Genomic DNA, 15,057 nt, shown 5'->3' on the forward strand with positions numbered 1-15,057 from the left:
TATTTCAATAAATGTTATGTCTCATTCAATGGGAAGGTGTACTATAAATTGTGACATGGGTAAGTCTCTAAATGACATTCATGAAACAAGATACGTGCAGAAAGCCTAATGTGCAACCATTGATTAGAACCTGAAATGAACACTGATATTGTATAATATACTAAAACTCGGTCATAGAGAATGTAGCTCAATACAATTAAGTCTCTACATTTTCTCATGTGAAAGTTTATAAGTACCATGTGTAATGCTCAAACTTGTAAGGTTTCTTACTATTTATAATATTTTGTTTTAAAAGATGATATATTTTGTTTTATTTTATTTTTTAAATTATGTGAGGATTGTTAGAAATATTTAATATAATTTAAAAAATATAATTAAAATATTATATATCATAACTAATATTTGATAGACATTTCATTTTATGGGTAACTCTTTTGTTTTTACTAAAAAAATTCATTATCCCTCAATAATTCAACTAATTTTATATTTGAAAAGTTTCTTATTTTTCATTTTATTATACCTTCAATTATACATTAACTTTTCTTTGTGCGATTTCATTTATACTCTATCGAATTGTTTATAAGACACATATTTGATTATTTTTAATATTTTTACTTTTTATCTATTTTTATCATGTAGAATATTATATTTGTATTTTTTATATAATTATTTTTATTTTCTAATTCATTATCATAAATATATCTTTATAACTGTAATTGTATAGATAAAGTTTTACTATAATATAATAATTTAATGTGATTATCATAAATCTTTTTATCACTATCTAACATATATTGATGTTCAAAAGATGATAGTTATATTTTAAATTTAAATTATTATTAGTATAACCTTTGTTTTTTATATGATTTTGTTCAAGTGGTGTATTTTAAATCTTACTAATGCATAAAAAAATATTTCATTAGAATTTAAATAATGGAAGTAAAGAGAAATTTAAATTAATTTTAATCCGATTACTTTTCTTTTGTTTTTTAAAATATTTTTAAATTTTATTGGAAATGGGTATAGGATATTGAGACTTGTTCACGTCTTGTCCCCTTACCATCCCTACGTAACACTCTGTTACAAGAGTATAAGAAAATTAAGAAAAATCAAATACAAGCTTAAATTGCTTTTGACTAGGGCCTCTAAATCCATAAATTAGAGTCCATTATATAGCCATTATCATCCTCTCCATTGCTTATCTTCGGCAATGTGAGACTTTTCAAGATGTATTAGTATTATTTTCATCAAGTCAACAATTGGTTGATCCCTACTAATTTTATCTCATCAAAATTGAGTTTGGAACATTGATATTGTCTATAGAATTGAAAATGAGGTTCCAAAATCCTTATTCTTCTTAGCCCTTAACTAAAGAAGTTGTTCTTGCCAATAGTTTTGCATTGCTTACAATTCGAGGCTAGGGACAATTTAAATGGCATTCCTCCTTCAACCCTATAAGACATCTTTTAAGGACAAAACAATGACAAAAGTTGTAGTCTCCAAAGCATACAATACCTTAGATGTGATGATTGACTCTAACAATGTTAATTCAATAAACTTGAGATCAGAACATTGGTGTTATTTGTAGGAATTAAAATGAGGTTTCAAAACCACATTCTCCGTAACCTTCGACTATGATGCTTATTTGGATACGCCAAATAGTCCCGCATAACTTAGGAATCGAGACCAAGGACAGTTTAAATACACATTTCTTCCTCAACCCTCTAAGATATCTTTTAAGGACAAAACCTTGACAAGAGTTTTAGACTTCAAAATAGACAATACCTGAGATGTAGTGATTGACGGTAGGATGTTATCTTAATAAACTTGGGGTTAAACACTTGATACATGCAATTAATATGCACCAACATAAGGAAGAATGCTAAATATTATTAGATTATGAGATATATACTAAATATAATGTCATTTCTATTAATCATGAAATTTGCTTAACCTATATTATCTATATGTTTTTTATTATAAATACATTACTCTATACATGTATTTTAAGGGATTCATCATGAAATTTGCTTAACCTATATTTTCTATATGATTTTTATTATAAATGCATTACTCTATACATGTATTTTAAGGGACTCGTCATGTCTTTTTTTCAACAATATATATAAAAGGAAAAATGTATGTATTTTAATTAGCAATTAACATTTTGAACTCAACCTTGACCAAAAGTCATTTTAGTCATTCACATGTTGGCGATTTTAGTTGTCAAAGCATAAGGTAACAATTAAGCTAAGATCATATTATATAAATTCATCTCTCTCTATTCACTTCTCAAAAATACGATAATTAATACGAAGTACAGAAAGAACAAGGGAGTTGGAGAAGAAATTGAGGTTGCACTCTCTCATGAATAATGATGACCCAAACAAAATAAAGAGAGATAACCCTTTAACCCGAACTAGAGAATGATATTTTAATCTTTATTTTACCCACTTTTAACCTACACCTTCAATCAACATTAGATAATCACATCACATCATTAAAAAAATTAAAATAATAATCTAATGGTAATTGAAGTAATAGGTTAAAAGTGAGTCAAAGAAAAGTGGGTTAAAATATTATTTTCTTAACTTAAAATATCTACCATGACAAGAAAAGGAGTCTTCGTCTCTTTATCTTACATGGCATCTTCAGGTTCGTTTTTTACCACTTTAACTAAGTTTTCTTCGTTTATATGCATTATTACTATTTAGTACTTTTGGCGTATATCACATAAATCTTTTAGTTTTGTAAGTATTCTCCCTCATCCTCTGAAACATAATTCCCCGCTCTATTTTAATTTAACTTGATGTTTATATCATATTTTTTTCTAATTTTTTCTTTGTTTCTAAATTTGCTAAACATGTTTGATCATTTGGGCATAGAATGAAAATATTATGTTCATGTTTATTTTAGAGAATCTTTTCTTGTTTTGAAGGTAAAAATTAGAAATTATTCAAAATAGTTTCAGTTTAAACTGATCAATGACTCAAATAGAACTAATTAACATAGCACTTTGATCGTAAAAGATGAAATGGGATAAAATAAAATTGTCAGCTATTGAAGGATGAACCGGTTGAAAATAAGGTGGTGGGTTAAGGGTGGATAAAAAATTTAAGAGATTTAATTTATAATAATTTAAATTCGTATTGGTTTTAATTAAGTTCATATATTTAAATTTAAAATTCAATTTATTTAATTGGATTTGAATTTTTTTTTATTTTGAAAATTCAAACCTTAATCTATTTTATTAAATTTGGATTTGATTTAAATTGGATTGGATTTTGAAAATTTAAAATTAAGGTGTGTTAAAGTCGAGTCAAGACAAACTAAAAACCAAGTCAAAGGTCACCATGAGTCAAGTCCCAGATCCAAGGTTAATCAAGTCAGTCCCGATCGAAGATCGGTTTGAGTCGATCTTGACCAAAAATTAACTTGAGTGGCCCTAATCAAAGATTGGTTCAAGTCGATCTTGATCGATCAACCATTGTCAGTCCCAACCAAACGTCGACCTTAGTCGATCAGGTCTGAAAATCAGTCAATCCTGATTAAAGATCGATCCAAGTTAATCAAAATCAGTTAAAATATCATTTTAATCATATCAAACACGTTAACCTATTCCATCTTATTGTATCTATACTAAATATTGAAAAATCTTATTGTGGGTGGAGACCACATCTCATGTGAAACATTGGGCTTTTTTGTATTTAGGGGTTCTTTTAAATTCAAATTTGTAAAAATGGGTCCCTTGAAATTTCTTTTGCAAAATAGGGTCAAGTCGTCATGGTGGAGGACGACATTACAGGTGAAGTTGTCCTCCACCGCGCCGATTTCCTTTTTTTTTTCAAAAAGCAAAATCGTGCTCTAGGAAGCCGATTTTCATTCACTTTAGAAGTGAAGTCGTCCTTGGGCAGGACAACTTCACTTTTTTTTTTTTTTTTTTACGTTCAGCTTTATGTAACTTTTTTTAAATATATATTATTTAGTTTTTTTTTAAATATTTGTTTATAGTAGAGAAACAAAGTGACATCCTCCTTTCATCTAATGGCGATTTTTCCACCAGTTTCTTCCGATTTGGTCAAAACGCCATGCTTCTCCGTTTGATTTTACAAATTTAGTATTTTATTAAATGATACTTTTTATTTGATAGTCAGTAGACTAACTAAAACACAAATAAAATAAACCTAAACAAATTAAATATTCAAATATAATTATTGAAGGATTTTTTAATATTTTTTAATTTGTATCATTTTATTTTTTTAATTTTGTATTAAGATTTAAAGATTAAGTATTTTCAAATTTTTTAAAACTATTTTTTTTAACTTTTACTGTAGACAAATATTTTAAAAAAAACTAATAATATATATATTTAAAAAATGTACATAAAGATGAACGTTAAAAAAAAAACAAAAAGTGAAGTCAAGTCGTCATGGTCAAGGACGACTTCATTTTTAAAATGAATGGAAACCGGCTTCTTAAAGCACGGTTTTGCTTTTTGAAAAAAAATAAGGAAACTGGCATGGTGGAAGACGACTTCACCTTATGACTTAACTCTATTTTGCAAAAAAAATTCAACATATCTATTTTTACAAATTTAAATATAAAAGAACCCTGAATAAAAAAAAACTCGAAACATTGGTATGAAACAGTGTTGTTGTGATAACAGGAGAAAAAGTTAAGAGTGGAAGGAATGAAGTCGATATCATGGTAAGTAGTGCTCCATTGAATAAAATTTACAAGTGTCAACTTCAGGAATGCAAAATTTCATATTGCTTGCTTCCATGCTTTCCCTTTTTGAAATGACCCCACACGGGTCTATTGTTGTCGCGCGTGCATAATTGGGTAAGTCACCACTGTGCCTTTGTTTTTCCTTCACAGGCATGGGTCGACATGCACTGCTATATCACATGCTTCACTTCCTCACAACAAACATATCTTTAATCTATCAACCCTAAATACTTATCCTAAATTTCCTTCCATTTTACTCTCTCATACTTACTTTTGTATTATGTTAGATATCTCATAATGTATAGAGATAATATTAAATTGTAGTATATAAGTAACGCTAATATGATACTAGAATTATATAAGATATCAAAAATCTATTTTATAATATGATACTAGAATTATATAAGAGTTTATCTTAACGAAATTTGTTATTTGCTGTCTCTCACGAGAACATTTTATTGTATAAATAGTGTATTGATTTTCTATATTTTAATATTTATTCTCACGATATATTTTTATTTTTTTTAAGGGTCAAAGATTTATTTCTTGGTCATTATTTATCTATGAATTTTTTTAGGTTGCTTCTAAGCTTAACATAAATATGGGAAAACCTGTTTCATTGGATGAGATATTTGAATATATTAAAAAGTAGAGAAAGAAAAAAAGTGTTCAAGTCAATATCACATGTTAATTTGTGATTTTTAAAAAAGTTTTGAATTAATATTTTGAAAACTTTTTTTATGTGTCAAAATTGTACCGCATGGCACTGTTAGTATGATATGATAGAATTAATGTGACATGATAGTGTTATGTGATAGGGTCTAAATTTAGTTTATATATTTATTTTTTTATTCAATTTATTAATCACAAATTTTGTAAAAATTAAATAATGTTATACTTTCCAAATAGGGACAATTTCTTTTTTATAAATCTTATACTGCTATTTTTATTAAAGCTAAATTTTTGTCAAATGTTTTTGAAAATATTTTTAAACTAACTTTAAAATTTATATAAATTTATTTAATGTGAAATGAAACATAAATTGGGTAACCAATATGAAAAAAATAAATTAATAAGTTGAACAGTATAATTTCTTAAAATTCAAATTTTAACTCCACATACTTATTTATATGTTTATATATATATATATATATATATATAATATGATTTTTTAATTTTTGTCCCATTCAAATTTTTTTTTTCAATTTCAGTATAGATTTTAAAGTTATTTTTTTTAGAAATATTTAATAAAAATGTTAATTTTAATAAAATTATCAATATAATATTTATATAAAAATAAAATTGGCCTCGATTTGAATGGTAACAACATTGTTCAATTTTTACAAAAATTAAGATTAATTTAGAACTCTCCCACGTAACCTTAACAATATCATATGGCACAACTTTGAGTGACACATGGCAAAAAAATTCAAAAAAAATCACAAATTGACATATGATATTAACTTTAATATTATTTGTATTGTACTACCAAAAATACCAAATTGAATCACTTTTAAAAAAGTTAGTACCAAAATGAAAGGAAAAAATATTTGGAAGATAAACTTGACACTTTTCAACAAAAACAATGACAAAATGAATAATTAAACCTATTTTCTAACAGCAATAAAAAGGAAGTTACATGTGAAAATAAAAACATAACAAATTTAACTTTTTCATCTATTTTGGAACATAATGAGATTGTTCAATTAGATGAGTCACTTCTTTATATTTAATGAATTACAAGTGAGAAATTTCATATTAATTTTTTAGAAAGTGATGAAAAAAAATATTCTTAAATATGGAATATTAAATAAGTAGATGAAATTAAAATAATTTATTTAAAATATAATTCATATCAAAGATTATTTTTTTCTAATAAAAAACATATAAAAAGAAATAGTTAAAATTTTAATTTTAATTTAACTAATAATAGGTTAAAAAATTTGAATAAACGAAAGACAATGTTCATGATTTTTTTTTCATAATTAATTATGTTAAATTATGAGTTTATTTTATTATTTTAATAACGATGATTAAATATATAAATTTTAAATATATTATTTTTTTTCGAAAAAATATTAACCAAGATTCATGCTGATGACACCTTATAATATTACTAAATATATGGTTATTGTAAATTTTCAAAAAAACATTTTAGGTTTTATCATGTTGAAACAAGACCCCTTCCGAAAATAAAAAACACCGTCAAAAGAGCTAATTAATGTCTACAAAACAATTAATATATTTTCACTGTTGTTTTATAAGCAAGATTCTTTTGTTGTTCCAGAGGATGCTTAAAGAAAATATGAAAAGAGAGGAGAAAATCTTATGTAATGTAATTTAAAAATTAACGTTTTGGACCCAACCTTGACCAAGAAGCCATTTATGAGAAAAATTTTGTTTGTCACAGAATAAGGATAAAAAAATAGAGATTTTTAAATTTTTGCTGAAGTTTTTTTGTACTATTTTTTTTATTATACCTCCTTATAATATACCGTTTATTATTAATTTTTAATTTTGACATTTTAAAATATATTTAAAATGACAGTATACTTTTTATGTTAAGTAAAAAATAATATTAAAAAAGCAGTAAAAAATCTGAACCGAAGATCATGTCATTGTATATAAATTCATCTCCCCTCACTTCGCTCCATCACCCTCTCCCCTCTCTTTCTTTCTCTCTATATCCACTCTTTACAAAATAAGTTTCTCATACAAAAACAGATAAAAAGGAATTAGTGGCAGCATCAATGGAGTCTGAGAAGAATTTGATGTTGCCACTCTCTCATGAAGATTCTAAACAAAATGAAGAGAGACAGCGAAAAGTTTCAGCCATGACAAAAAAAGGAGTCTTCGTTGCTCTATCTTATATGGCCTCTTCTGGTTTGTGTTTCTTTTTCTTACCACTTTTAAACTAACTATATATTCTTCATTATTTACATTACTATCTACTATTTTTCAGCGTATATTGCACAAATCTTTTACTTTTTTAACTGCGTTCTCATCGTCTGGGCATGTTCTTTGTTTCTAAAATAGCTGAACATGCGAGATGAGATGACAGAGAATGAAGATAATGATCATGTTCATGTTTGTTTTAGACTTTGTAATCTTTTCATGTTTTGAACGTGAAAAATATAAGTTATTCAAAATAGTTTCAGTTTCAAGTGACTCAGAATTCAAATTTCATAGGTTTTTATCTTGAGTTAAATTTGATAAATTCTATCAGTTGAACTTGTGGAGGACAATCTTATAAGGGTTTAATCTTTTTATTTTTATTTAATGTGATAGCCAGATAATTTTGACTGACTCTAAAACTCAACGTTTTTTATACACTTTATTCACATTGAGATGGTGTTTAATCTTTTCGATTTCTCTGTTCAACTAATACAAGTTCAAATTTTTTATTAGATTTTGTAGGGTAGTTTATATTCAGGGTTAAATATGTTTTTTTCTTTAATTTTTAATAAAAATTAAAATTAGTCCATTTTTTAAAATTTTAGACTAATTTAGTCTCTCATATTTAATAAATGGGTGAATTTAGTCATTTTAACTAAATTTTATTAAATTTATTTGACGTTTAAAATGTATTTCTAAGTAAACATCGAAACGAAAATGAGTTAAATGATGTAAACAACTCAAATATTATCATCAAATGCGTTTAAAACATAAAAAAAAACTTAAAAAAAATTGGCTAAAAAGATTAAATACACTCATTTCAAAGTTGAGGAATTAAATTAGTCTAAAATTTTTAGGAGGGACTATTACTAATTTCCACCGAGAAGGAAACAAAAATATATTTAACCCTATATTTAACATTAAAAATATATTATATCTATATTTTGATTTTTTTAATATGTTTTAAATTTTTAAAAAATCATTGGTCATCTTAAAAATACAACAGATAATCACCATAGTAAAATTTATTAAAATAAAAATCTAAATTTCAAAATTAACATGTATATTTTTAAGAAGCAAATAATAAGTTGTTATTTTCTGAGGATCAAGTAAATATTAAAAAAATATATATTCACAACTAAATTTTGACATTTTTTTTTATAACATGAACCTGAGATAATATTCTTTAAGTAATTTTAGAATATAAAAAAATAATAAAATGAGAAGATGAAAAATTATTTAAAAAATGTCATGTCAAATTGTAAAATTATCAAAATTTAATTATTAAAATATTATTTTCCAAATATTAACTCATTGAAATTAAGGTGGTGGGTGGGGACATATTTCATGTGAAACATTGTAGGATTGACAAATGAAGCAATGGTGGTAGTTGTTGTTATGAGTGAGAGGAATGAGGTCCATATCATGGTATCAGTGCTCCATTAAATAAAACTTACATGTGTCAACTTCAGGAACGTAAAATTGAAGCCATTATTGAATACACACTTCACATTATTAGAGATAAATTTGTTTCGAAGCCAAATGTTCCCACTGAGCTCAAATTTATATATTTTTAATATCATCTCACTGCTCTGTCTCTCAACCCCAGAATAATTTGTTCTACTCTGATCAAATTTATTTGTGTGATTGAATTTTAATTAGAATATTCAAATCAATTTTCAGTTTTCATTAATATTTTTAACATAAATTTTTAGAACTAATAAGTTAATTTTCTTTTCACTTCAGTTAAATTCATTTCATCTGAATTTTCTTAGTAAAATTCAAACCTACTGTAATTAATTTTTATATGATTAAATATGTTTTTTGTCTTTTAAGTTTTAGTAAATTTTGGAATTAGTCTCTTTTCAAAACTTTATACTAATTTAGTCATTCATCTTTAGAAATGTGTAGATTTAGTCCTTCTTACCAAATTTTGTTAAGTTTATTTGACATTTTAAACGCATTTTATGATAATATTTGAGTTAACATTAAAGTGAAAATGTGTCAAATAGTATAAACAATTCAAATACTATCATGAAATGCACTTGAAATGTTAAATAAACTTAACAAAATTTAATAAAAATGACTAAATTTACGTATTCTTAAAAATAAAGAACTAAATTAGTAAAATTTTTTGAAGAGAGACTAATTCCAAATTTTACTTCGGCTACGTAAAACTTATGTTTGATTCATTTTTATATTTTATGGAAATTTTCGGACGACGTGGGACCTATTACTTGGAATATATATAGTTTTGGCTTTTGTAAGGATGAAATGATTCTGAGGCAGTGCTACGCTGTGTTGGTTGTTAAGTGACCCAATTGCAGGTTCAGGTGTTTCTTTGTTGTCTCTTTTGACCAAGTTTTTCCATTCATTATATTTATTTTTCTTATTTCCTTTTTTTTATCTTTTTCTAAAAGCGTAGTATAGAAACTCTTTTTAAACATGTCCTCTTACACAAATTATGACTTATGAAAAAGTACTTCCAAAAATATGTAACTTCAATTAAAAACTAATTCCCACGATAATTACTAAAAATATAATATATATTTGGCGTTGGTTAAAAGCGAATTTTAACAAGTTAACTAGTTAACAAATCATAAAATTACGACTACTGATTCCTTATCATTCTCGTGTATAAATTAATGTCAACTGAACATATGATAACTTAAACAAATATTAAAGATATAAATATTAACTTAAATAAATAATATAATAAATAAAGTAAGTGTTAGTTTTGTAAACATTAACTTAAATAAAATTAATTATTAAAATAAATAATATTATTGTTGACTTTCCTAATATTAATTTTATTCATTTTTAATATTGCTTTACGTTAATATAAGGTAAGTCGATATTAATATAATGTCACTAACACATAATCGACTAATAAGTGAGCTCAAATATTAACATCAACAATTGAATATTAATTTAATAAAGAATATATTTTGATTTTTTTTATAATATAAAGTAACATCTTTTAAATAATTTTAAAATAAAAAAAATAAAGAAATAAAAAATAAAAAATGAAAAGTTAATTAATAAATACTACTTCTGGTTATAAAGAAAAAGTTGTTAACAAATCATTTTCCTTGATCTAATACTAACACGATTACTTAACTTTTATTTATTATGTTAGCACAGACTTAGAGATAACTAAACTAATCTATTTTTTTTTAGTGAATAATCGACTTAAATGACAAAGACATTTTACATGATTTAAAAATAACTGATAACTGATAAGAATGTTGTATTTTGGCCAGTGCTATTATTTATAAGTTAATTTAATGTTTTTATTGTGATGAATTATATTATTCAAACACAATACATGACAATATTAAAAGTTCATGTACTTGTTAGTGGAATGCATATATTTAACTTGCAGATATCACTATCCATTATTAATGATTTTTGGTATTTATATTTTTAGAATAAAGTGAGTAAAGTAAAATTAGTTGTAGGAAAAGAAATTTAACCCTGGAATAAAATTAGAATTTTGCTGCATAGATATAATGTGCAATTGTAACGATTGATTCTTCAACAGTTCTCTTGGTCATGTTCAACAAAGCAGCCCTCTCCTCTTACAATTTCCCATTCGCAAATGTCATCACACTTTCTCAGGTTGCTCTTTTTTCAAGACGATTTTTAACAATTTCTTTGAGCTTTTTTTTTTATTATCTTGTTACTGTTAACCCTGTTGAAAAGTTATGGTACTTGTTGGTTTCAGATGGTTTTCGCATTTATGATTCTGTATGTGATGAAATCCTTGAAGATGATTTCTTTCACAACCAGTGAGTCGCTGAGCGGTTGTAGCAATTCAGCAGTATTTGTTTCCTTTAGGACATTGGCCCAAACACTTCCTCTTGCTTTAACTTATTTGCTTTTTATGGTAAGAAGTTTTTCAAAGTTTTGAAGCAGGAGTTTTTTTCAAGCATTGTTTATAGGGTTTGTGTTGTGATAATAGGTAGTGACAATGGAAGCAGTGCGAGGTATAAACATTCCGATGTACACGACCCTGAGGCGAACTGTAGTGGCCTTCACAATGGTTATGGAGTATTTTCTGTCAGGGCATATACATTCAAGAGTTGTTGTTGGAAGGTATGTCACAATGGTTAGGGTTCATAATTGAGGACGAAATGGGATAAAAATTGCTTTCTAATCTTTCATGTTAAAGCATTGTAAGATTTTCACTAAGTAATTCTTTTTGAGAAAGCCAAATATTTCTATCTTTTTTGTTTCAATGAATTTACATCCCAAAATCTTTTTTGTTGGTCCCAAATCCTTGATGTTAAGCATAAAACAATTTTGAACTTTCGGGGCCTACCACCTTTTATGTCATCCACATAAAAGAAGAAGTTCTCGTGCCTTCAATTATTGGATTCGAGCTTTGTTGGATCAACATGCAAACCAAATTTTGTTGTTGTTTAAAGCCTTACGGTTGGAGCATATATATTTCCTCTTCAAGCTCTCCATGAAGGAAAACAATATCTTTAGTTTTACTCTTATAAATTATTTCACATTGAACTTTTCTATTTTCTATTTTGTTGTCATGTCTTCAAAACTAGCTTATGCACTTTTCGCTATGAAAAATATTGTTTATTAGAACAATAACGATAGACCATGAACCTATGCACCAAGTTGGTCTCCGCGAAAGAGTGGTATGCTCTTTCACACTACAACACTCTATATCCAGTAACAATATTAATCTTTTTCTAAAGTGAAAAGATAAGACTAGTTGCAATCACATAACATACTTAGAATTTTGGGTTACTTTGCCTAACGAACTAAGGAATTTATCAGCGTTGGGATAATCATAGCTGGGGCTTTTGTTGCCGGCGCTCGCGACTTCACATTTGATTCTTATTCCTATTCAGTTGTATTCATAGAAAACATGTGTAAGGCAGTGTACCTTGCTTCTGTTTCTCGTCTTGGTAAGATTTCATCATTTTCTTCTTTTACCCAATTCTCTTTGTTATTTTACCAATTTCTTCATTGAATATTGACAAATTCACAATTTTTCATAGGTAAATCCAGCGGTCTTAACATTTTTGGCATTGTATGGTGCAACGGTAACATTTATTGATCTTGTTCTTTAATCTTCAATGCCTTTTTGTTCTTAGCATAACCATTGCTGTTTTCTCGATTCTTATTTTCTATTTAGTGGTGATTTGTGGACCAATTTTGTTTCTCTGGTCCTTACTCAGAGGAGACCTCCAAACAACATTAAATTTCCCATACTTCTTCTACCCTGGATTTCAGGTGCTTCTTTCTTTTCTCAACTTCCTCTACAAATTGAATTCTGATACTTCCATTACAAACTTCTTTGTAATCTGATTTTCATAGGTTTTTATTAGAACTACAGCTTGTGTTTGTGTCATGCATTTCCTGTTATTTAATGTCACTGTCATTATGTCTTTCTATGATAGTTTTTGGAGGCATTATATGAAATTTGAATCTGTGCAGGTTGTGATGCTTCTTTCTTGTGCTTTCACTTTCTTTATAAACTACATCGTAGTGTTGAATACAACTATCAACTCGGCACTTACACAGGCAATTTGTGGTAATTTAAAGGTCAGTTATGTGTAGTTTTGTCGTTACCCATTTTCCATGCTTAAATTATGTATCAAAATTACCTTAAGATTTTTCTGTCAGCACAAATCGTTAGTTTAAACATGAAAATCATTTTTCTTTCTTTTCATAGCCAGGGACTCTTGTTCTATCTCTGATGGGAGGTTGATTAATAAGAAAATTTGCTTTTAAAAATATTCACTGTTTAAGCATATGAGCTGTTTGTTTTTCTGCTTACACAAGCAGCATTAGTTCATAACAAGGTACACAAAATGTTTGATGTAATGCATGCATTGTAGATGCTATGTATATATATACCAATTTAGTTTTGAAAAATCCATATCGGTGCTTCTCATGATTCCTAAGTTTGGTGTTGTTTCCTGATCTGTACCTCTGGTCCAGGATGTTTTCACAAGTGGCCTTGGTTGGTTACTATTCGGAGGACTTCCATATGATTTGGTAAGAACAAATTCCTTTGGATTCTTGAATTTCTTTATCGGTGTCCCATTTCACTAAACTTTTTCTTCTTATGCTTTATTTGTTCACAGTTCAATATTCTTGGACAAGTTCTTGGCTTCTTGGGGTCTTGTTTGTATGCCTATTGTAAACTGCAAGGGAAATAAGGACGAACTTTCATAGTTTAACAGGGGTTGGCTAAATGGATAGAAAGATCAGAAAACCAGAAAGCATCGTATTGTGACCCCACAAGTTTTGTAGATTTTACATAGTGGAAAGGAAGAAAAGTCTATCAAACCATCTTGATAACGATTTACAGTATAAAGTGTTCTTGTCTGCAATAGTATACCTTAGGGAATGAAAATCGAAAATGAACTAAATGTACATTAGAAATTAGAATCAACACTTATTTATAATTACAATAGATTTACTCACCCACAAAGAACTATTAACACTATTTGAGCATTATAGATAGAAAGAGTTGTATGTAATTGATGTGTGTGTTTTTCACCTTGACATTTGCAAGAACTCTTTAGCTAATAACTGATCTTTGCTTGATATTTCTCGTTAGAATGGAGTCTTCTATGCATTACTCGATGTATTTTTAATTAAGAGTTTGATATTGAAAGTCTTGATCTTGTATCGATTTTGTGCTTCTGACTTTTCTTGATAAGTGTTGGGAAAAATCTTAAGGTGATAGGTTTATGTATTCCGTCTTATATGGTGTTTAATTGTCTCATTTTTACTCAATGTGGGACTTAGACTCACATTTGGATTTTCAACAATTGTTGAGGGTTGTACAATTGTTCCATGGCGGAGGTCAGATAGGTCAAGTCACAATCCAAATGGATTTCTAGTAAGACAATTGGTGAGGGAGAGATCGTTGCATGTGACATCAATTGTCTTGTGACGGAGGTCAAGTGGGTCGAGATATAATCAAATTGTAACATTTGAAGCTGTTACACTTTTAAATAAAAAATAGCTTTTGGTTTAATAGTAAATGTTCGATCTTAATAATATGAAATCAGTTTATAAACATATTGAATATATAATATTAAATGTTGTTAAACATACGTAATATATTATTTTCATATAAAATTTATCTTATGACCGTAGGATAAGGATATAAAAACTTTCTATACTTGATTTTATTGTTGAATTTGATATTTGAAAAAACTTTCATGTAATATAGACCTTATAGAAACATTTGTGGTTACGTCTTGTTTACGCAAGATAAAGTTTTGAATATGCATAGCAAATATAAGAATGACGGGTGTGTTTATTTCCCCGTTTGGGAGCTCAAATCCCTGTTTATTATGCATGGTACCAAACGTTTGATATATTTTTTTATGTTTCATTTAGTCTAAAATATTGGTTAATTTCAAAGTAACTTCAAGATATTTTTCTATT

At 27.0% G+C, this 15,057-nt stretch overlaps 1 protein-coding gene across 1 annotated transcript; it reads left to right on the forward strand.

The window, feature by feature from the left end:
- Positions 1–7,395: 7,395 nt before the first annotated feature.
- On the forward strand, positions 7,396–14,187 carry LOC114162449 (UDP-N-acetylglucosamine transporter UGNT1-like). The gene is made up of 10 exons (XM_028046349.1): positions 7,396–7,611; positions 11,168–11,244; positions 11,351–11,512; positions 11,588–11,721; positions 12,424–12,554; positions 12,648–12,692; positions 12,785–12,882; positions 13,087–13,194; positions 13,594–13,650; positions 13,740–14,187. The coding sequence occupies exons 1-10, from the start codon at positions 7,479–7,481 to the stop codon at positions 13,812–13,814; spliced, it is 1,020 nt and encodes a 339-aa protein (XP_027902150.1). The 5' UTR covers positions 7,396–7,478; the 3' UTR covers positions 13,815–14,187.
- Positions 14,188–15,057: the final 870 nt, after the last annotated feature.

This window comes from Vigna unguiculata, chromosome 9 (genome assembly GCF_004118075.2).
Source record: "Vigna unguiculata cultivar IT97K-499-35 chromosome 9, ASM411807v1, whole genome shotgun sequence".
In the NCBI taxonomy this organism is placed as follows: domain Eukaryota; kingdom Viridiplantae; phylum Streptophyta; class Magnoliopsida; order Fabales; family Fabaceae; genus Vigna; species Vigna unguiculata.